Source organism: Penicillium subrubescens (assembly GCF_028828155.1).
Source record: "Penicillium subrubescens strain IBT 31985 chromosome Unknown utg000002l_segment0_segment0, whole genome shotgun sequence".
Classification (NCBI taxonomy): Eukaryota; Fungi; Ascomycota; class Eurotiomycetes; order Eurotiales; family Aspergillaceae; genus Penicillium; species Penicillium subrubescens.
Genome location: NW_026643152.1, coordinates 4,005,861 through 4,025,305, shown reverse-complemented (window position 1 = coordinate 4,025,305; position 19,445 = coordinate 4,005,861). Strand labels below are relative to the sequence as shown.

At 48.6% G+C, this 19,445-nt stretch overlaps 8 protein-coding genes across 8 annotated transcripts; 4 read left to right on the top strand and 4 right to left on the bottom strand.

The window, feature by feature from the left end:
• Window positions 1-1,744: 1,744 nt before the first annotated feature.
• Window positions 1,745-2,008, bottom strand: N7473_002836 (uncharacterized protein; the record flags this gene model as incomplete). The annotated part of the gene is made up of 1 exon (XM_057148776.1): window positions 1,745-2,008. One exon carries the CDS (start codon window positions 2,006-2,008, stop codon window positions 1,745-1,747), a length of 264 nt encoding a protein of 87 aa, XP_057012430.1.
• A 2,146-nt stretch (window positions 2,009-4,154) lies between these two features.
• N7473_002835 (uncharacterized protein) lies at window positions 4,155-4,747 on the top strand (the record flags this gene model as incomplete). The annotated part of the gene is made up of 3 exons (XM_057148775.1): window positions 4,155-4,317; window positions 4,370-4,476; window positions 4,535-4,747. The coding sequence occupies 3 exons, from the start codon at window positions 4,155-4,157 to the stop codon at window positions 4,745-4,747; spliced, it is 483 nt and encodes a 160-aa protein (XP_057012429.1).
• A 341-nt stretch (window positions 4,748-5,088) lies between these two features.
• N7473_002834 (uncharacterized protein) lies at window positions 5,089-5,433 on the top strand (the record flags this gene model as incomplete). Its single annotated transcript, XM_057148774.1, has 1 exon — window positions 5,089-5,433. The coding sequence occupies one exon, from the start codon at window positions 5,089-5,091 to the stop codon at window positions 5,431-5,433; it is 345 nt and encodes a 114-aa protein (XP_057012428.1).
• Window positions 5,434-6,339: 906 nt separating this feature from the next.
• On the bottom strand, window positions 6,340-7,129 carry N7473_002833 (uncharacterized protein; the record flags this gene model as incomplete). Its single annotated transcript, XM_057148773.1, has 2 exons — window positions 6,340-6,837; window positions 7,037-7,129. 2 exons carry the CDS (start codon window positions 7,127-7,129, stop codon window positions 6,340-6,342), a joined length of 591 nt encoding a protein of 196 aa, XP_057012427.1.
• Window positions 7,130-8,221: 1,092 nt separating this feature from the next.
• N7473_002832 (uncharacterized protein) lies at window positions 8,222-9,901 on the bottom strand (the record flags this gene model as incomplete). Its single annotated transcript, XM_057148772.1, has 2 exons — window positions 8,222-8,840; window positions 8,925-9,901. The coding sequence occupies 2 exons, from the start codon at window positions 9,899-9,901 to the stop codon at window positions 8,222-8,224; spliced, it is 1,596 nt and encodes a 531-aa protein (XP_057012426.1).
• Window positions 9,902-13,186: 3,285 nt separating this feature from the next.
• Window positions 13,187-14,155, top strand: N7473_002831 (uncharacterized protein; the record flags this gene model as incomplete). Its single annotated transcript, XM_057148771.1, has 1 exon — window positions 13,187-14,155. One exon carries the CDS (start codon window positions 13,187-13,189, stop codon window positions 14,153-14,155), a length of 969 nt encoding a protein of 322 aa, XP_057012425.1.
• Window positions 14,156-15,163: 1,008 nt separating this feature from the next.
• Window positions 15,164-17,148, bottom strand: N7473_002830 (uncharacterized protein; the record flags this gene model as incomplete). Its single annotated transcript, XM_057148770.1, has 3 exons — window positions 15,164-16,243; window positions 16,309-17,020; window positions 17,090-17,148. 3 exons carry the CDS (start codon window positions 17,146-17,148, stop codon window positions 15,164-15,166), a joined length of 1,851 nt encoding a protein of 616 aa, XP_057012424.1.
• Window positions 17,149-17,492: 344 nt separating this feature from the next.
• N7473_002829 (uncharacterized protein) lies at window positions 17,493-19,275 on the top strand (the record flags this gene model as incomplete). Its single annotated transcript, XM_057148769.1, has 3 exons — window positions 17,493-17,512; window positions 17,725-17,809; window positions 17,869-19,275. The coding sequence occupies 3 exons, from the start codon at window positions 17,493-17,495 to the stop codon at window positions 19,273-19,275; spliced, it is 1,512 nt and encodes a 503-aa protein (XP_057012423.1).
• Window positions 19,276-19,445: the final 170 nt, after the last annotated feature.

The following is a 19,445-nucleotide window of genomic DNA, read 5'->3' as shown; positions in this document are numbered from 1 at the left end:
GATATCTCCAACTTTGATGGGATAGGCTTTGCGATAGGCTTTATATCATCGCAGAAGGTGGTTACATAAGCAGAATACTACGGTCAGCGATCTATTCTATAGCTAGGAAACCGCGAATAGGTTACTACAATCGAAACGATATACTGTTATGATATACCCGACATAAGCATGAGGTTATTCACACCTGGGTGCCTAAGGCTTCCAGTTCGGCGGCCTTTCGGTAACAACTCCTTGGCCTTCCGTTAGCCACATGGAGAGCGAACCCCTACAAGGGGAATCCCTGCAAGAAGGTTACACGAGCCTCGTGTTCATCTTGATCCCCTCTTATGACTAGGATGATTCTCCTTCCTGTTCTGTGAAACAAGACTGTATATAAATTGAACCATGAAGAGGAACCCTTACGTTCCTCAAGAAACAGTCTTTGACTATTCGGTACATCTGACTTGGTCCCTTTCTCCAACCTGATCGACAGGCCTCTATCCTGACTTATAGAGTATATCTTTACATATACGCTAACGGCTATTCGCTGCCGCCCTATATTATCTTCAAAGGCTAGGTCTATATTGCTAGTAAACAAGGGGATGCACTAATGGCAGTCTGGTTGAAACAGACAGGTCGAGGCACGAAAGGGGATAGACAACTGGCACAGGAAACAACCAACCCAATCAACATAGTCAGTGGTGATTCGGGGGTCTCCAGGATGGGATGAATCATCAGTGTCTCTGTCGTCTACCAGCCAACAGATCCCCAGAGCGTCGGGGAGGAAAGAGGGTGCGATACGGCGGGTAGAAATGCAATCTTCAAGAGCTTCTAAGAAACCGAAAAACGAGTAAATTCTCACAAAATCGACTAGACTGCTAAAATCATTGAAAGTTGTGTGTGTGTCTTTTTTTTATCCTCCCCTCTCCATACATGAAGCCTTAGCCAGGGACAACAGAACAAACAGGCCAAACAGTGCAAATGGAGCAAACAAACGAACAAAACAATCAAGTAAAACATGACAATACCGAAAGAGAGCTCTCACAGAAGGAATCGACCAAGTCAAATAGAAAAGACTGTTGTTGGCAGTATGCACTCAAAGGATATTCTGGCAGCGGTTCCCCCACTACAATAGACAAGTTACTATCTCCGTTCTCCGGTATACTGCTGCTTCTGTTCCGTCAAAAACAAGGGTGCGTATCACGTGAGGCGACATTGTTTTAATTTCATTAGCCAATCAGGGCTTGTGCCAGCTAGCTAATCAGAGTGCGATAACTTGCCTAAAGTTTGAATTTTGTTATTAGTATATGGTCCATTTCGCTCTGCCATTAGCTTGAAAAGATGAATTTCTTGCGGGTGAGGTAGATAATGGAGAGATTATTTGGCTGGCAGAATATTATATCATCACAAGGTAGACAAAGACTTATCAAACTCCACTGTATATAAGGCAGGCCGTCTTAAGGGCAGTATTAGGGGCATCATTTACCAGAGGTGCCGCTTATCGGCCTGCCCTTTGTGCTTCCTTGGTTCAGCCATATAAATCCGCACAATTCTCAGCAAACACTCTTACTATTCAGCCCCCACGGCGGGCCCCCCCTAAGATGTTTCATTCGATGCACAACCCTCACGTTGTTCTGGCGAAAATAATTCATTCTAGATGAACTCATGCAACTGCGCTTCCTTCTCTGAGAATTCCAATGTGAGGATCTTGTCCGTCCGCTTAGGCAAATCAAGCATCTTCTTGACTCGGCGCAGCGTGAAGGAGTCAATCAAGACTCTCAGGCTTGCAAGGGCGTGCGCGTTCCCGGTTTTTCATGGGGCTGATGACATGTGGAGACAATCGAGCCAGATTATCATAGGGGAACAGCCGCAAGAACTTAGTCACCGAGAGTAGATCTTCCAGACGATTTTGGATTGGCGTACCAGTAATAGACCAGTGACGCAGCGCTTGGAGGCTCAGAACTGCTTTGGTCTGTTGGTTGCTCAGCTCTCGGATGGTGTGTGCCTCATCCAGAAGGATTCGAAACATGTTCATTTGACCAAGGGACTGCCACGCTTCGCACCTCGTCCGAGCAACTCGCTGTATACTGTAGAATAGTTGTGATCAGCAGATCAAGCTTGTAGAGCTCCTCCAGGTCAATGTTCCGTGAAGCATCATGAAAAACATAGTATTTCAACGAGCCTTGCTTGATATGCTCGCTAATCTGGGAGACCCAATTTGCGATGGTGGATAGAGGTACCACCAAATGCAGGTGTCGTCTGGGACAGTCCGGATGTTAGAAAGAAGCTGTTAAATGGAGAGAAGGAGAGAAAATGAAATAGAGAGAAAAAGAGAGAGAACGAGCGACAAAGAGAGATAAAGAAAGAGAAGGGGAGAGAAGACGCCTATCCAACAAAGGCCGCTGAGATTAAGAGAAAGTAGAAAATTAAAAGGAAAAACAGAGAAAGAAACACCAATCATTCTATGAACATTGTGTACAAGGCAACGAGGCAAAAAAGGCCCAATATAAAGTCTATCTTTACGGGCCTCCGGACACAACCTCTCCTCCCCTCAGCACTAACTATGAATTGTTGAGTTAATTATAATTTTGAAGCCACCTCCAGCCTTCTCGAAGAACCCATACCTCCGCTATATAATGACTTCTTTTGGCTACACCTTGCTCAATATTTAAACATCCCGATCATTGTGAGCTATTTCACTGTCTTTTTGTTGAACAGAAAGCACTAGATGGATGCGGCCACAGTCACCTGCATCTGCTGATAACGCCCACTCGCACTCGAAACGCCCTCACCTCCAAGGAGGTGCCATGAATGGTCAGCCATTAGCTCCCAATGGATGTGGACAGGGACAGATGTCAGGCCAGCAAAACCCTCAGCAACCTACGGATCGACCCTTTGAACATAAACAATGCTCTGGAATTATATGTGCTCAAAGGGAGCAGGATATTACGCCAAACCAAGCGCATTATTTGGGTATGGTGACATATGCTTCGTACCAAGAAAGATTTAATCACTCAAACCCCATCGAGCAGGCCGAGCGCGGGATCTTCAGTGATGCATGCCATATGCACAAAACATCACGGGTGCAGTGCAATACCGTAGGGGAACACGGGGTGCCGCTGATGGCACGGATTCTTTTCATGGGTATATATGAATGACAAGGAATGGGATATTCCAGGTAGGTCGCAATACTCCCGTGCCCGATTTTCTTTATTTATCAACTAATGATGGCTTATCCGCTCGACTTATCTTCAGGCTTCTACCTTTCTCTCATATCCTTCTTCTCTATAATCACGAACTAGGGAAGATAATCACCAAAATAAGTTCACGGAGGGCAAGATTCCACACACAGGCCAGAGTGAAATGGGCAGAAGAGCAGTCACGAAAACAGGACCCTCAGAGTGCCTGGAACCAATGAACTTAAGCCCGTGAACAGCGCAAGAGATTCTCTTACACGTTAGTAAGTCTCTACGTTTTCTATGCAATATCGAACTCAACACTCTCCGGAATGGTTAACAACCTAGGCCAGGAAAATTGCAAAGAGATTACTAGTGCTAATGATACATTCAAGGCCAAACACAAACCCGAGACCGTTATATGAACAGGGGTAGGGCAAATAGACTGAAGAAAGGTCACAGGAACATGACCCTTGAAAGTTGAAAATGGTCGGCAACCTAAACAGTGGAAAGCGCAAGAAGATGCCTGGCGCTAGGGAAATATTTAGGGGCAAGATATCACTCTGTTCTTCTGACCTTCCTTTCTCCTCTGCTCCACCCTCTTGATCTTTCCTTTCTCCAACTTCTCATTTCTTCGCGTTCTCGACCTAAGCCTACGCCTACTCTCCCCACCAACGTTGCATCTCAACCTTGTCATCACCTTTTCAAGGCTCGTGTTTCTCACGGTACCCATCTTCTCTCTACTCTCTCCCTATCCCTTCCTCACTCGATCCACATCCTCATCTTTTGAAACTTTTCGCCACTTCTTTTGATCCTCTACCCGACCCTCCTCAGAACTCCGCAATTTCTTGATTTTCTCTGACGTGCTCCTTTTGTTTCCTTGCAAAGAAGACCTACTAGCTTTGTTATCCATCTCTGTGAGTTCCTTGCCTTGTTTCGCTGTCTTTGGGTGTAGGATCCAGTCTACTGACTCTGGGACGGGGCGATATCAGCATCGGGATGGATTCCAAAGAGGCTGCTCGGCTGAGATGGCGAGAAACCTCGAACAATAGATGGGCGGAGGAGCGGTCGCGGGAACACGACCCGGAAAAGCTGCGAATTGTCGAGAAAATGAGTCGGGCGAGACGCAAGGCGACCCCTAGCGCCAAGGGGATGTTCAAGGGTACGTATTGATGAATCGCTAGTGATACTAAAGGCTAACAGGATCCACAAAGCTGGCCGAGGCTCATATCGCTTCCTCGAACCCCTTGAGTACCCCATGGTCCTGATGCCCAATGGTGACGGAAGATTTATGATCTCATACAAAACGTTCACCGAAGTGGTGAACATCCAGGATCCATTACGGGCCAGTGGCAAGTCAAAAACGCACCTTTTCAAAGAAAAAAGACAGCCTTGTCGAAGTCAGGGAGCTATACAACCGTTGGGTCCGGGTGTTTCGGGTTTACCATCCGGGCATTACAGATACAGAGCTCCGAGATACGGACTCCTCAAAATTCCAGGCATTGTTCTGGGATAAATCCACCATTGACTTCGGCTTCAATCTTCTTGAACTCAAGGAGACCGACTCGGTGGTTCTATTACCTCGTGATTAGTATGAAAGACGAATACGGACCTTTCTTTATATAAACACTTTTCGTTTACGAGTCGCTGCTTTCTCATTAAAAACCTTCTAAGATAAGATTTAAAGTGAAATATGGTAAGAACTGAATATTTTGTAAGCGATAGTTGGGAAAATTGACCAATAATACAACTACAGTTTATCTAGGAAAAAGAAGAAAATAGTAGGAAAGAAGAATATGAAGGTTTTTTCTCTTAGCCCACTTTCTGCTTACTAGTCTCTGATTTCTTATCGTAGGAATTATCAGATATGATAGAACTCGCAAGATGAAGTTAGAAAAGATATGATTTTCAGGTCAATGGCACAGTACTCCTGATGGATGCTGGAGGCGGCACGGTTGATTTGATTACCTTCACCATCGAACAAACTTCCCCAGTGATACGTCTCTGCGAGGCTGCGGCCGGCACGAGGTCATATTGTGGGAGTACACTCTTGAACAGACATTTTGAAGACTTTCTCCGATCGAGACTCGAAGCTGCCCCAGGATGGGACAGTGACACCTTGGAGCAAGCCATGTCACGATTTGAAGCCTGGGCCAAGAGAAGATTCACGGATACGGAAACGTTTAAGTTGTATTTCCCTGTTCCTGGGATTGGTGATGATCAAGATCTCAATGTTCACCGAGGCTTCTTCAGTGTCACTGTGGAGGAAATGCGTTGAATATTTCTTCTGGTCCTGGAGGAAATTCTCAATCTCGCATTGAAGCAGATCAAATTATCAAAAAGTCCTGTCAAGGCTGCACTCGTCATTGGCGGATTCGGACAGAATAACTTCCTTCGTGAATATCTCACAACGAACATTCCACTGATGGCTGGACAGTCGTTGTTAGGGGCGCTCTGGCCAAACACCCTCCGAGATTTCATCTTCGGTACATAGGGTTACCATTTCATCCCGTGTTGCTCGGAAGCACTATGGAATTATCAAAGGCGCTCCATTTGACCCCGAGGTACATGAAGCTCTCGACAATGATGAATGATGAGTAGAGGAGTCGAGTTAAGGTGTTTCGCACATGTGGTACTTTGTAGAACTGGTCCTGGTAAACCAGTGTGAAGGGACATGAAGCTTGTGGAGGGCATTTAGGTCATCCCCTTGGGCTCGTAGATAAGAGACTGCTGGATAGAATATTCTCCTACTAGCCGATGCAGAAGGACCTGAGGAACGGCTTTGTCTATCTTAGTCAGTGCCTCAATTTGCTTTCCATCAGCACTGATCTGACCGATATTCTTGACTATGTGTCTCGGGCTGCCGGTCCCGCCCAACATGATAGCAACTTTGGGAAGTCTGGCACTCAGTTGACATTGGGCTCGAACCGCTTCCGTCATTATCTCTAGCATCAGCCGTCAGTGGAGACTCCTTGGCCCCTTGACTAAACGCATGGCTGGTGAATATCCGCAACTTCAGGAAGACGGTCAAGATACATCAGGAGCACTGAAATACTGAGGGACTTCGCTGCCGTGATAGCCACTGAACAAATTCCAATCCGGCAGAGTACCATTTCAGGCATCCAGCAGACAATAGGCCAGTGTGATAGGAGCAATCTCCGAGGCTGTGGACCATTGTATCAATCTACGCCTCGAAAAGGCGCTCCATGTCCATGATGCGCAATAAATTATCGTTCAGACGGGGGCTCTGTGCGATCAGGTAGTGTAATAGTTGGATCGCTTGCAAATGTTGAAGGCTCGATGTATCACGGAACACCGTACCACGGTCAGGAGCATTGACATATCGAGAGATTGTCTCACTCGGAATTTTGTCCCTTCCAACCCCGCGAAGAAAGTCATTCGGTATTGGGTCAAAACTCAAAAGGCAGAGACGTCGAATAATGCCTATGCACTGGCAGTCGATTACGGACATTCTCGAAGGAACAAACAGTTCCTTGCTGAAGCTGACTTTGAAAAGGTTAGCTTCGTCAAAGCCAACCCAGTCGAATTGGGTTCGGCTGCACTGTCTGTGGCGCTCCATAGCCTGTGTCTGGGAGTAGAGGCGACGCAACCGGCGCACGAGGTTGGCCAGTATGGGTTTGGGGAACCTGCACCACTGTTGACTAGACAGGGGCAGACCGTACTGATGAAGGCTGTCGTGTCCTTGAGTGACTAGTCCGAATCAGCACCTCCATGTGAATTGCAGGGCACGCAGCAGAGAATTGTTTGGTCGAGTAGCTAGTAGACAACTGTTGACTCGGTGGGTACTGCGGGTTCTGCTGCTTCAATAGAGTTAAAATGGAATATAATGCCAGGTAGAACATTCTGTACGATTGACATACCATGCCTGAAATTTCTCGTTTGATCGGGGCTGCGCCGTCGATATCGTTCTGACCCCTCCAGAAACGTCCAGAAGTGGGCCGCTTATTGCTCATTACGACGCGAAGAATGTCGCCTGGCAACTACGTTACGTTGTTTCAAAATTTGAGTTTGCCTCAAGACCAATCTTGGTTAGTACCCGGCTTTGTCATGAAGGCCACCTTTGGTACTAGACTGTTGGTGAACGCTGTAGACCAAGATGAGCCTCGCTTTATTCGTCTGAAACACCAAAGGGAAGGATCGGGAGGATCCTGTGGATTTCATTGAAAACATAATTGGACCCCCCATTGGTAGTCAATGAAGGCTAGCAATGTTGGGGAGATACCGGTTCGAAGTTCTGGATGAGGCTATGGATAATGTTATGGTTCATCAATTTGAATTTCAAGGCAAGAATGTTTTCCAGACTGAGATAGTGGTAGATTATCGTTACATCGGGACTCAAGGATGCAAAAGCGATGTAAATGCAATGATAAAGATAGTATTGGGCTATCAGGAGCTTGAGTTCACGGTAGAGGTCATCATGAACGTGATAGACAAAAGCTCATTGAAAATTGCATGGCTAGTACTTATCGAATATTATGTTCTGACTGTGGTAGCTGAAAATGCAATATGATCTACTGTCAACCCGAATGGGTCGGCACTCTTATCACAACATGCAGCATGCAGAGTGACACCTACCTGCATGCATGAGATAACACTAAAGTATGTCTGCCCAAGGCAAGTTTGTTGCAATCAGGCATCCCGGATTTGTAACATCCGAGGATCCTCGTTATACTGTAAGCTCATGGGTATTTCAACCCCCATGAGCACCCTCATTTCATGTCTCTTTTCAATTAATCATTCAATTCAATATCAATCTCCCCTTTCTGATTCCGTTGCCCTGATTGGCCCATTTCCAAGTACTTCGTAGCTGTCACATTGTTGATATCTACAATATTGTTATGGTATTTTGTGCAATGGTATTCGGTAATAGTACTATCTCTAAGTGTCTTGGTCGGCCCGGCATGGTTCATGTGCTATGTATGACCTTGTGAAATCATACAAAAAGTTGTCTCCTCCATCCTGATGACACTATGTACTCCTCGTCCGCAGAGTTATCCTCCTTCTCCCAACCAAACCGGCTTCCAGCGCTACTGGATTGGCTCCTCCTACTCCTGTGGCGCGTCTATGAGTCCGATTGCCACATGGTACCGTTTCTCGCGCTCCGTGAGAATCTCCACAAGTGTCTTACGAGCCGTCAGGTCAATCAACGACTGTGCCGACCCCCGTTGCTCTACACGCTGTGCGGTTCGCGAGGATTCCCATTCGGAGAGCCCGTGCTCCGTGTTCGTCGTATCGGCAGTGGAGCGCGCCGGCTTTGCACGCTTCGCGGGTTGTAGGGTGGCCGTATCGACGGTGGAGTGCGTAGGCTTGGTCGACTTGGTGGACTTGGCCGTGCCCACGGTTGAGGGTGCAGGTTGTGAGTTGGCCATATTCACGTCGAGGGCTTCGAGGTATGCAGAGGTCGAGATGGCCAGCGCGGCTGGACGCAGAGATTCACGAATAATGCGGTTCTCCATGGAGATTTTTTCCAGGGTGGTGAAAATGCAGGAGAGGAGGTGATAGGTGTCGGCCTTGACGTCTTCATTGCTGATGGCGGGGAACGCCTCCTGCATCCGGAGCCCATCGAGAGAGGAGCTCAGGTGAGCAGCGGTGTAGACTTGGCCTCCAACCGCAAGGCAGTCCTCTGGCGTGAACACAGCGTGTGGACAACTCGGCGGCATGATCCTAGTGCAAGATAGGGTTAGCTTAGTTGGTGATAATAATATGAAAATGATGATGGTGATGATGATCAGAAGCGTGGTGACTCACAAAAGATCGCCTGCGCGGAGCTCTACCTTGGCCCAGCCAGCATCGAAGAGTTGATATTCCAGAGAGCCCCCGTGTGCCAGGCACCTCGTACTCCCGGTTAGGTCGCGCGGAAAGTACCAGATCTTCCGTCCTGCGAGGATCTGGACCCAGGTGACCTGGGCACCGGTATCCACGTGGATGGAGGATACCGCGTTTTTCTCGCTCATCAGGAAAAACTCACGCTGGTCGCTCCCTTTCCATTGGGAGTCGGTTTTCCCGATAGCCCCGGCGTCCCTCCGAGAAAGGATCCCCTCTAGGTCATATGGGCGGAGTGCTTGTGGATAGTACTGGGTTTGCGATCGATTCTCGATATCCAGCAGATTCAATGCGGACCGTTCGTTGCGGGGGCGCTCCTCCCAGTGGGCCATCGCTTGCTTGACGGTGCACCGTCGCGTTCTATCGGCGCTATTTTTGACGGAGTAGTCGTAGACGTTGATCTCTTTAGTTGCATGTTCCTCGAGATACAACCAGAATGGGCTGATCCCGAATCGATGGCCCAAGGGAGAGGTATCTGAACCGCTAGCACGATAATGAATAGGACGAGAGAATTTAGTTGCTAGGGTGTCCTGAAGGGTCTGAAACTCGGTGATTCGAATCACCGTCGACGGGACCGCCATCAGGTCCGGGATCAAGAACGCGAGAGCCATCAAGGCGTATGACTGGCCACCGGGACCCGCTGCCATAGCTGCATCGACTGCGAGCTGGCCACGCTCCTCATTCGATAGCGCCCATTCGGCGTGCTCGTCAATCCCTTGGATGAAAGTTTTTATTTCCTGGATTCCGGCACTACCAAAGGTCGGAAAGTCGAGGTCATATGGGCCTGCGGGTGCCAGCAGTATCGCGAGGATAGTCTTGAGCCTCTTCATTCGATCTCTGTAATCATGGTTGATCTCGCTGTGTTTGCGTCTGCGGCCGTCCTGGGGGGAAGCTGACACCATATTGCTGGGAGGGTGACAGAGAGTGACAGAGAGTGACAGAGAGTGACAGAGAGTGACAGAGAGTGACAGAGAGTGACAGAGAGTGACAGAGAGTGACAGAGAGTGACAGAGAGTGACAGAGAGTGACAGAGAGTGACAGAGAGTGATAGAGAGAGTGATGGAGATTGGAGAGTAATGGAAAGAGATGGAGGGAAGAAAGAGGGAAGAAAGAGGGAAGAAAGAGGGAAGAAAGAGGGATAGAGAGTGGGTGGAGTAGAAGATGGGGATGGTGGGCAGGCTGTGTTTTTAGGATGAGAGGGTGTTTAGGACTTTGGCGGTATACTAGTATTGGAAACTCAAAATAATCAATAGTGGAGACTGGTGCGGACCTCGGATGGAGATTGGATGAGTTAAAATCCCACTAGCGCCGAGAATCCTTGTTGGCGTATTTTGCCGGGCGGTGAACCGGTGCCATAACGTTACTTCCTTCGCATTTCGTGCTTTTAACTACCACATTCATGTATCCACAGTCATTACCAGTCATCCAATAACAACGCTTTATTCTATCGTTCTTGTCCTTGCGCTATTACGGCTCTATTTCAGTGGTCGTCACAAGTGTTCCGACACTGTTGGGCCGCAATCACCGGAACGAGACTCGATGAAGAAATGCCATTTTATTGGTGACTGTGGATACATGAATATGGATAAGACAGTATGTCGAGGTGGGAGTAGCTAATGGCCCCATTTCACCGCCTGGCAGAATACGCTAACGCCAGGAGAATCCCACGAGCGATGGCAGAATCCCACTGGCGATGGGAGAATCCCACTGGCAATGGGAGAATCCTATTACATTAATGACCCTCAGCCCCAAAACCAAAAACCAAAGAAAAAAAATAGAGTTTCAGAGCTACTATACCATCAAACTCCTCTCCAAGCATACTGTCATGAAGATCTAAACGCCGCCGTCCTCATTATTTCACCGCTCGGGTCTATCGACCCAAGTGATCGGGGAGGTAGACGGCTCCGCTCAAGCAGAGCCGCTTCACTAGATAGGGAGATCCTCCTTCATCATCTCCTCAATCAATCCGAGCTCTCGTCACTACGGTCACTACGGCCGCTACGATTGCCCGTATTCCGGATCCGGCTGGTTCACGGGATCATTTTATATTTCCCTCCTCTCTGCTTTGCCAAACGCAAGTGTTTTTCTTCTAATCGTCAATTTTTTCACATCGAACAAGTTCTCAAATCAAGGCCATCATCGGACCATATCCAACCTGTTAAATACTAGGAAGTCTTGACACTCTGTGTTCTCAGGACATAAATGCCCACCTGACACCTTCTTTCTTGAAATTCCATACTATAGACGGATGAAGGGGCATAATTAGAGATAGACAGGTCATGAATAATCCTGGTGTATTAGTTATTAATTGCAGACTAATGTTTGGTTGTGAAGTTGAATTACAGTAGAATTGCGAGTTATTTTAGTATCTGCGTAGTGACACAATCCCACTTCTCGCAAACATTCGAATGTACCATTTCAATCATTTTCTAACCTAGATTCAAAAAATTCTGGGAGGTTCTCAAAATTATTGGTCAGATATACATCTAAGCTCAAGAGCCCGAAATTTCCAAAATAAATAATTGGTGACATACAGTCTACCACTTTAATGGCCACTCTTACAGGTACCTAGGTAGGAGATTGACTGATACCCCCGTACAGCGAGCCCTTCTTTCCAATGTAGAATCTAATATCCTTCCGAATAGACCATGATACAAGAAAACGGATATTGGTCCAGAATTACAACTTTCCAGGAGAGCAATTTCTTGGTCAGCGATGAAAAGCTGATGAAAGAGAGGCCGACTAGAATGGGAGCTGGAAGCGTCGGAGATCCATGAAACCCATGGTAGCACTGTGCTAACGACTTTATATGCTTAGACATAAGAAGATAAAAGGATTGAAGTGCTTGAAATTCTAAACAGATCCTTTTACCTCTTATTGAAATTGGTAGTTTCCACAGGGCATGTATGACCTCCATTGAAAAGCAAAATTCCTGGATGACCCCTTCTATATCATTTTCAAGCACAATGCCATTGTGTTTCCTCTTTATCTCAAGGGGCCGTCCTGGCTTGTGGACCATAGACTTAGGTATCAGTTTCTCGTGTAAAGGAATTTTATAGTGACCTTGATAGCCTTCTTTGTCGGGACTATGCTCGGGTTCATGCTCCTCTATTTGTAGTTGAATCCCTCGTCGGGGGTGTTCCTGCTGCTCCTCGCTCGGAGATATGAATGCGGTCCAAAGCGCGAAGCAACCTAATTTAATTTCTGGCTACAGGACAGTTGCTCATTACATTTAGAAGTATGATTTCTCTCTGCATTGAAGACTGGCATTTCATGTTTTAATTTCTGTTTTGCTTACTGTCCCAGGAGTCGTCAGAAACTAGAAACAACCGTATAGACTATAGATATACCCTACGAGGTGTTACTAGTCTAGCGGTATTTTGCCTTTAATTTGTTCGACAGTAGTATTTAACTTTTGACGATTCCTGTGAAAAAACTTTAGCTATCTGGTCTAATCATCATACCGGATTTGATAAAGTTGACCTAGTTAACTTTCGCATTTCAGAAATACAAAATAAATGTTAGTATTCTCTCAGAAGCTGACGCTGATGAATAAAAAGCTACATGAGGGAGGCTGAAAGTTCAGGCTTGTACTAGAGCCACCAGGACAAAAGGAAATTATTAGTTGTTTGTGAAGAAGGCACGATGCGGTACCGTGGTTAACCCAAGGCATCTCAGAGTGTTTGGGTCATCCCGATGTCAACAACCTTCGGCCGGGCTCCCCTCCCTCCACCTTAACACTGTTCACTGCCAGTCGCTGTTCGAATACAGAGCCATTCACCTGTTCAAAAATGTCCGCGCTTGCGTTTCATACCTTCGCGTACGGCCCTGGAAACTGACTTTGTGATGATCCCGAAGAAGTTCATGGCAGACGGCTGAATCCGACATGTCTCTCCGGAACCCATCTCTACGATATCACGAATATGTCCGGGCCGTTTCTGTTTGGGCGAGAGGACTTACGAGAGAGAATCCCTATTTACGACAGCCAGGAGGCTATGAGCCCATTTTATCGACTAGAGGCCTATAGCCTGAAACCACACATTATGGACTGAGCTCGAAATGTCTCCGACCAAGTCCGCTCTGGCGATCGCATCATAGTCGTTCTGATCGGGCATGGTACCCAGAGAGACGGTGCTGTCACGCTATATCCCCAGCACGGAAAACAGGAATTTCTGTCCAAAGCCGAGATGATCGCCGCTCTCTCAGTCTTGCCGCCTGATGTCCGCCTTCTTATCGTCAACGAAGCCTGCTACTCCGATACATGGGCCACGATAGCCCCCGAGCTTGGCGCTCAGCGAGATGTCCTTGTCGAGACAGCAGCCACCATCGGCGAACAGTCCTGGGCCTATACCTCTGGCTCCGGCCGAAACCGGTGTTCTCTATTCGGAGCGGCGTTTGTGGGAGAGCTTACCACCCACCCCGAGGAGAGAGTCTCACAACATCGCAGTCGAATAGTTGACGAGATGCGTCACGTTGGGCCTGGCCAGGAAACCTCTACACCGCTGGTGGTCCCCTCTGCCCGCGCTCTTCTATCCCATAACATCTCGCACTTCATTCTAACACCGAAAATTGCGACCGCGATCACAAATGTCGCATCCTCCCAAGAGCGCCACGAGCCACTTCTGCAATCACGATCCGCCATCCGCACTTTTTGGAGAAGACTTCGTGGCAGGCCAAGTCCAGGCCGAGAACCAGCGCAGGCGTTGGTGGCAGACAGCTTTCTGAAAGACAGCACCAGCACAGACATGAAAGCTCTCGTGATAGAAAGCTACTTGAAAGACCTTGGTCCGCTAAAGAGTGCGGTCGACTATTGCACCCTTGCAACTGCCTGTCAGTTCGCCCTTGACGGGCGTGGGCCTCCGGAACTCCAAGACCAGGTGATAGCTACTATTACCTGGCAGGCAGCCCAGATACAACTGGTTGGCCGGTTGCTGGAGTACCTGGCTAAGCAGGGACTGATCATAGATATTGTCGACGTGGAAATAGCCGATGAAGCACTAGCAGACCACCAACAAGACATCGTGGAGCCTTTGGCGGGGAGATTCCATGAAGACGACAAGTTGTCATGTCTAATGAGCCCCCCAACTGAAGGCTATGTTGGTGTCCACTTTAACGATGCACAAGGCTGGCTGGCTGGAATCTTGGCTTATAACTAGCTCATGTACCCCAACAAATTCGATATCGATCGTGTGGAGAACGAACTGCTTGCATTTTTGGCTTAGTTTGTGGGGTTCTCGCTTTTCTTTCTATTGCTTTTCTTTCAGTTACGCATATCCATATTTTTAATTGGCTCCGGGGTATCCTGATAGACTTATCTCCTCCAAGTTATGTATAATCATGTACTTTAATCCGGTGTGACTTAATTTAGTCAATACGAACAACCGAAGGTCAGGTTCTTTCACAGAAGATCCCTGGTCTAACTACCAAACGATTTATTCTCTTCTTTCTCTATTGTGAGTGTCACATTAAGCCGAGTTGTTTATAAGCCTGGATATGTTGGTCATTGGATTGCCTGAGAGGTTTGTTTCCTAGAATATGAAAGTACGGAGCACTTTTCTATGATATCATCTTCAGGTACAATGGGGTCTCCCCTTTTAGCCCAAGGACTTTGCCTGACTTGAGGAGGATAGACGTAGGTATGAATTGCTTATGTACATAATTTTACTAGTGACCTTCCAAGATATCTTTTCGTGTCAGGACTATAGTCGTGTTGAGGTTCCTCTATTTGTGGGCGTTGGGGACCTATTCCGGCTGCACATCGCTCACACAGATGGATGCGGTTTACGGGCACGAAGTTGACTGGGTTTTATTTCTAGCTTTAGGATACTAGATTATCACCTCTAGAAGCTTAGTTTCTGTCTTCATCGAAGCATGATTCTTCTTCTGATTTTTGTTTTGCTTACCGTCTAGATGGAGAGCACTTCATTTTTGAAGATCATAGTAAAACCCTTTTGATGTATGTCCATAGTTCCTTTAATCATAATACCGGATACCCGAGTTAACTGTTCGAAATTTAATACAAAAGTCAACCTTGGGTTGTCTAATAAGCCCCAGAAGACCTCAGAAGTTGACGCTAAAGATTTTGTTATTCATATTGCTTATATACTATGTCAAGGAGCATAACTATACTCCGATTGGTGCAGTGACATGAAAATAATTATACGTCACTTGAAGCAGACAAAGTACGACATGATACCCTGGAGCGGATCGGAAATGGGATACACGGTCACGTCATCAATGAGGGGATCAAGATAGGGATGGTATCGGCTGATGTTGGGCGGGGATGGGCATTCCGAGACTGTGAATCTCAGGAGAGGCGTCATGGGAACCTCGTCAGACACAGGTGGATGTTGCGGGAGAGGTGCCATAAGAACATCATCAGCGGAGGGAGACAGAAAAGCGTCGGAAGTCTCAGGTATTTCGTCAAGACCCCCCCAGTCTTGATGGTCAAGAGGACCGTCTTCCAAGTCCATAAGGATTGGTAGACAGGGCCGGTTTTCATCTGTAGGTGAAATTTCGAATCGAGCGGGGGTTTCTCGATGAGAGAGGGAAGAGTGAGAAGAAGGACTCGATGATCGCAGCGGCGAACATTCGGTATCAAGAATATCGTAGGGGTCGTTGGGCGGCAACTTGCCCTGGTATTCCCGATACTCCGGCTCCTCCGGTGGCGAGCCCGGGTGGGACTTGCTCGCATGGTATATATACGAGCTGTATCGGAGGAAAGTCCAGTCACAGCCCTCGACTGGACATTTGAATTTGTGGTTCTCCAGGCAGACCTGATATTGATCATCCGAGTCGGACCTACCGGAGTGGTTCAGTCGGTGGTGCTTCAGTGCGTTTTCTCTGCTGCCAAAGTCCATACCACAAACCACGCATTCGAAGGGCAAGACGAAAAGATCATCGTTCCAAACCATTTGGATCAAAGGATCCGAGCTTCCCCCACCCTGGTGGCGATTCCGTCTGTGACTCTGCCAGCTTGTATACGTCAGGAATTGGTCCCGGCCATCCTCCGGGCAGTCTACACAAAGGAACACTCTCTGGAGCGACGAAGTAGGGTTGGGTGGTTGGCGACCGCACTTTTTCTGTCGACTAATCTCTCGGAATGTGGGCGGAGCCGAGAAGTCGACGCCATGGACACGGTCCTGGTGGCTCTGGTATGCACCGACCGAGGGGAACTCCCGAGGGCAATGCTGACACTCGACGATGTGAAACGTAGAAGAGGTTTTTAACGAAACGGGACCTCGCTGTTTTTCAAGTCAGTCAGAACCTAAGGGCTATGCAATGATTTGTAAAGTAAAAAACCTCTTACCTCCTCGACGTCCAGATCAGCATTGCCCTCCTTTCCCCTGATCTTATTTCTGCCACCGGGTTCTAATGCCTTGAGCCGGCGCCCGGCCTGCCCCATCTCGAGGCGACGCTCGCTCGCCTGCCGTAGGTCCCCCGCGAAACCTATCACGCTCCTGGGAGCAGCCGGAGATGCCATCGGCTGCTCCCAGTGTGCCAGAAGCTGGCGGAGGTCGATATGCAAGAACGTGTCATACCCTGTTCGGTATACCGTCAAGCTCCAATGTTTCCCGCGAAATTTATGCAGAAAAGCACTGAAATTTCGCTCGTCCGTGAGAAACCCGTCCCGCCCAGAAACGACCAATTCCACCCTTCTGCCCTCGACGCTGTTCAAGAAATCCGAGAACAGCTGGTCGTACTTCGGCCTCAGGGGCAGGACAGCAGATTGCACAGCAGTAATGTGTTGAATCGGTCCAAGGAATTCACCAAACTCCGCTGTCCAACGCGCTTGAAGCTGCGCACAGAACCCAAGAAGCCAGGCTTCCGTCGGTGGTACCTTGCCTTCTTTCCAGGCCCTGGATGAACGGACGAAGAAAATGACGGCAGCGGGGTCCTTCGACCGAGATTGGATGTCGTTGATGAGAGGCAGGTCGTCACATTCGGCCTCATCGTCGCTAACCAGGAGGGCAAGATCCTCGGTGTGGGATGGCGGTCTGTCGGCGCCATTTGTTAGAGGGCTAGGGGACGGGGAAGCTCCTACGGGTGGTCTTCGAGGCACATCTGCGACATCGATAGAGGAACCCTACTCCTCCACCGTGTCAAGCTCCGTGTGTGGGATGTTGAGTGTATGGTGCGAAGGACTCATTTTGATAATCCTCCCTGGGGGTGCTAGACTGGGGTTAGCTATCAATCAACGCATGGGACGATCTAGATGCATCTCAAACTCACCGAGAAGAAGAGGAAGATTAGGTTTATAGAGTCAATTGGGTGTTGGTGGAGAATTCTGAAGGTTCTTTTCGCCCGACGGCCAAGATCCCACAATCCGGTGGGAGGAGGCAAGGGATTTGCGATCTAGGTCTGAGTCGCATGTCCGATTACTCCGAGGAGTATATAGCGCGAATCATGAATATAGCTTGGTAGGCAAGGATGATAACCTCGATGGTGTTCTTGAATAACGAGAATGAGATGGGATAGAAGGGTGCGGCAAGGATGAAGATTGAGGGATGGAGGTAGGAAAGCGGGGTAAGTGGGGCAAATCCGGGATCACATGCTCATACATGGTACAGTGTCCACTTGGATTCGTGATACATAATTTTTCATGAACTGAGCAATAATATCCAGGACGTGGTTCTCAAAATGGCACCTTCCAATGACCCATCCAGTATCACACTGGCAGAGTTGAGCACATCCGAGGATTAGGAATCCTGTGTTGATGTTCCAGATGCCACGTGGGAACCATCCGTGGGTGGTACTCCACCCCCGACCCACAGGTCAATGATGCCAGCAACATACCAGAAGAGGATGTGGTATGGTATCCATTTCAGCCTCAAAATCGATAGTATCATGAGTTAACGTTAAATGACAGGCATCAAACCAGATTCAACGGCAACATGGCGGACCAACCTGCGTCCAATTTATCATCTTCGAATGCCCGATGTGTCCCCGGGAATTCCCGGACATTGTGGCATTCAATGGCCATCGAATTCATGTCCATGGCCACAACGCCGGGTCGATCGTGCCCACGACCCGCGAAATTTGGCCAGTAAAGAGGACGACATGGAAAAGGCTTCCCAATCCTACTTGCTCGCTACAAAGGGTGTATCTCTGCACCCAGTGCAACGATGGGAAGCGGTTTGCCAGCCACGCGAGCTGGAAGAAGCATCGACGAAATGCTCACAAAGACTGTGATTCCAAGTTTCGTTTGGTCAAGATCATCACAACGGACGAATATCAAGACGGGGAATACGAATGCCTGAGCTGTGGCTCAGAATTCAGCCATTACGACCATTTTCGCGAGCATCATCGGAAGCACCACCCCTCCATGCCCCTTGAAAATGGTGTTCGGGTTTACCGACCGGATTTCAAATTTCAGTGCCCGGAAGGTGGTTGTGGGTGGACTTTCCGTCGGCATGCGTCGTATGAATACCACATGGGAAAATTTCATGTGGGCACACCTTTGTCGGAAGCGGCATACCTTCAATTCTCTCCTGGAATGCCCAATGACCCCATCGAAACCATGGCCATGGATAATTCGCGTGATGATGGCATCGAGGCATCCCTCAGCTCACCCCTCTCCTCAGCCATCGAAATGAAAGAGGATGCGCCTGCGGACGTGGACCTGTATGCAATCCCACAGCACTCAGCTCAGGCCGAAACAACCAACCAGGGATCCATTGTGATTGGGTCCTCGCCTCCTCGAAACCTTAGAACCGTTAAGTCTGAGGTCATCTCCATCGATTCCTCGCCCCCTCGCCCATCTCAAATCAGACTCAACGAGTCTGAAGTCATTCTCCTCAATTCCTCACCCCCTCCCCGTCCCCGAGACAGACTCGACGAGTCTGAAGTCATTATCCTCGGTTCCTCGCCCCCTCGCCCGCCCACACGCCGGCCCCAAGGCAGAACCACCCAGCTTGAGGTCATCCCCATCGAGTCGTCCCCGCCGCCGCCCTTGCCGGCGTACGGGTTTGCCAGCTCGGGGACGGCAGTCTCGGAAGCACCAGAGGCCGCGGGGCCAACCGAGGTTGCAGAAACGGGAACCGGGGATGTAGACATTGTGGAGGTTCGGGGGAGAGATTCCCATGTCCAGGCCCAGCCCTCAAACAGAGTGGCTGTGACGCCGCCCCGGCCACCTTCCGAAGCGGCTTGCCTGACATCGCCCCAACCACGCGAGCGATACAACCACCCAGTTTACGCCAGGTTGCCAAATGGGGAGAACTATCCAATTGTTACCCCCCATGCTGGCCTGAAACCTTATTTCCGTCGCAAGTTTTGAGTATCGGATTAGCAGTTGAACTTGTGAACCTTTCGCTACATTCATCCCCTGTTACGGAAATATCTTTACACTAGATACCTTACCTGCAAACATCAATAACGAATCATTCTTTACTTCAAGTTCATTGATGAAGCATAAAGCTTTCAAATGTAGATTCTTTACTTCTTACT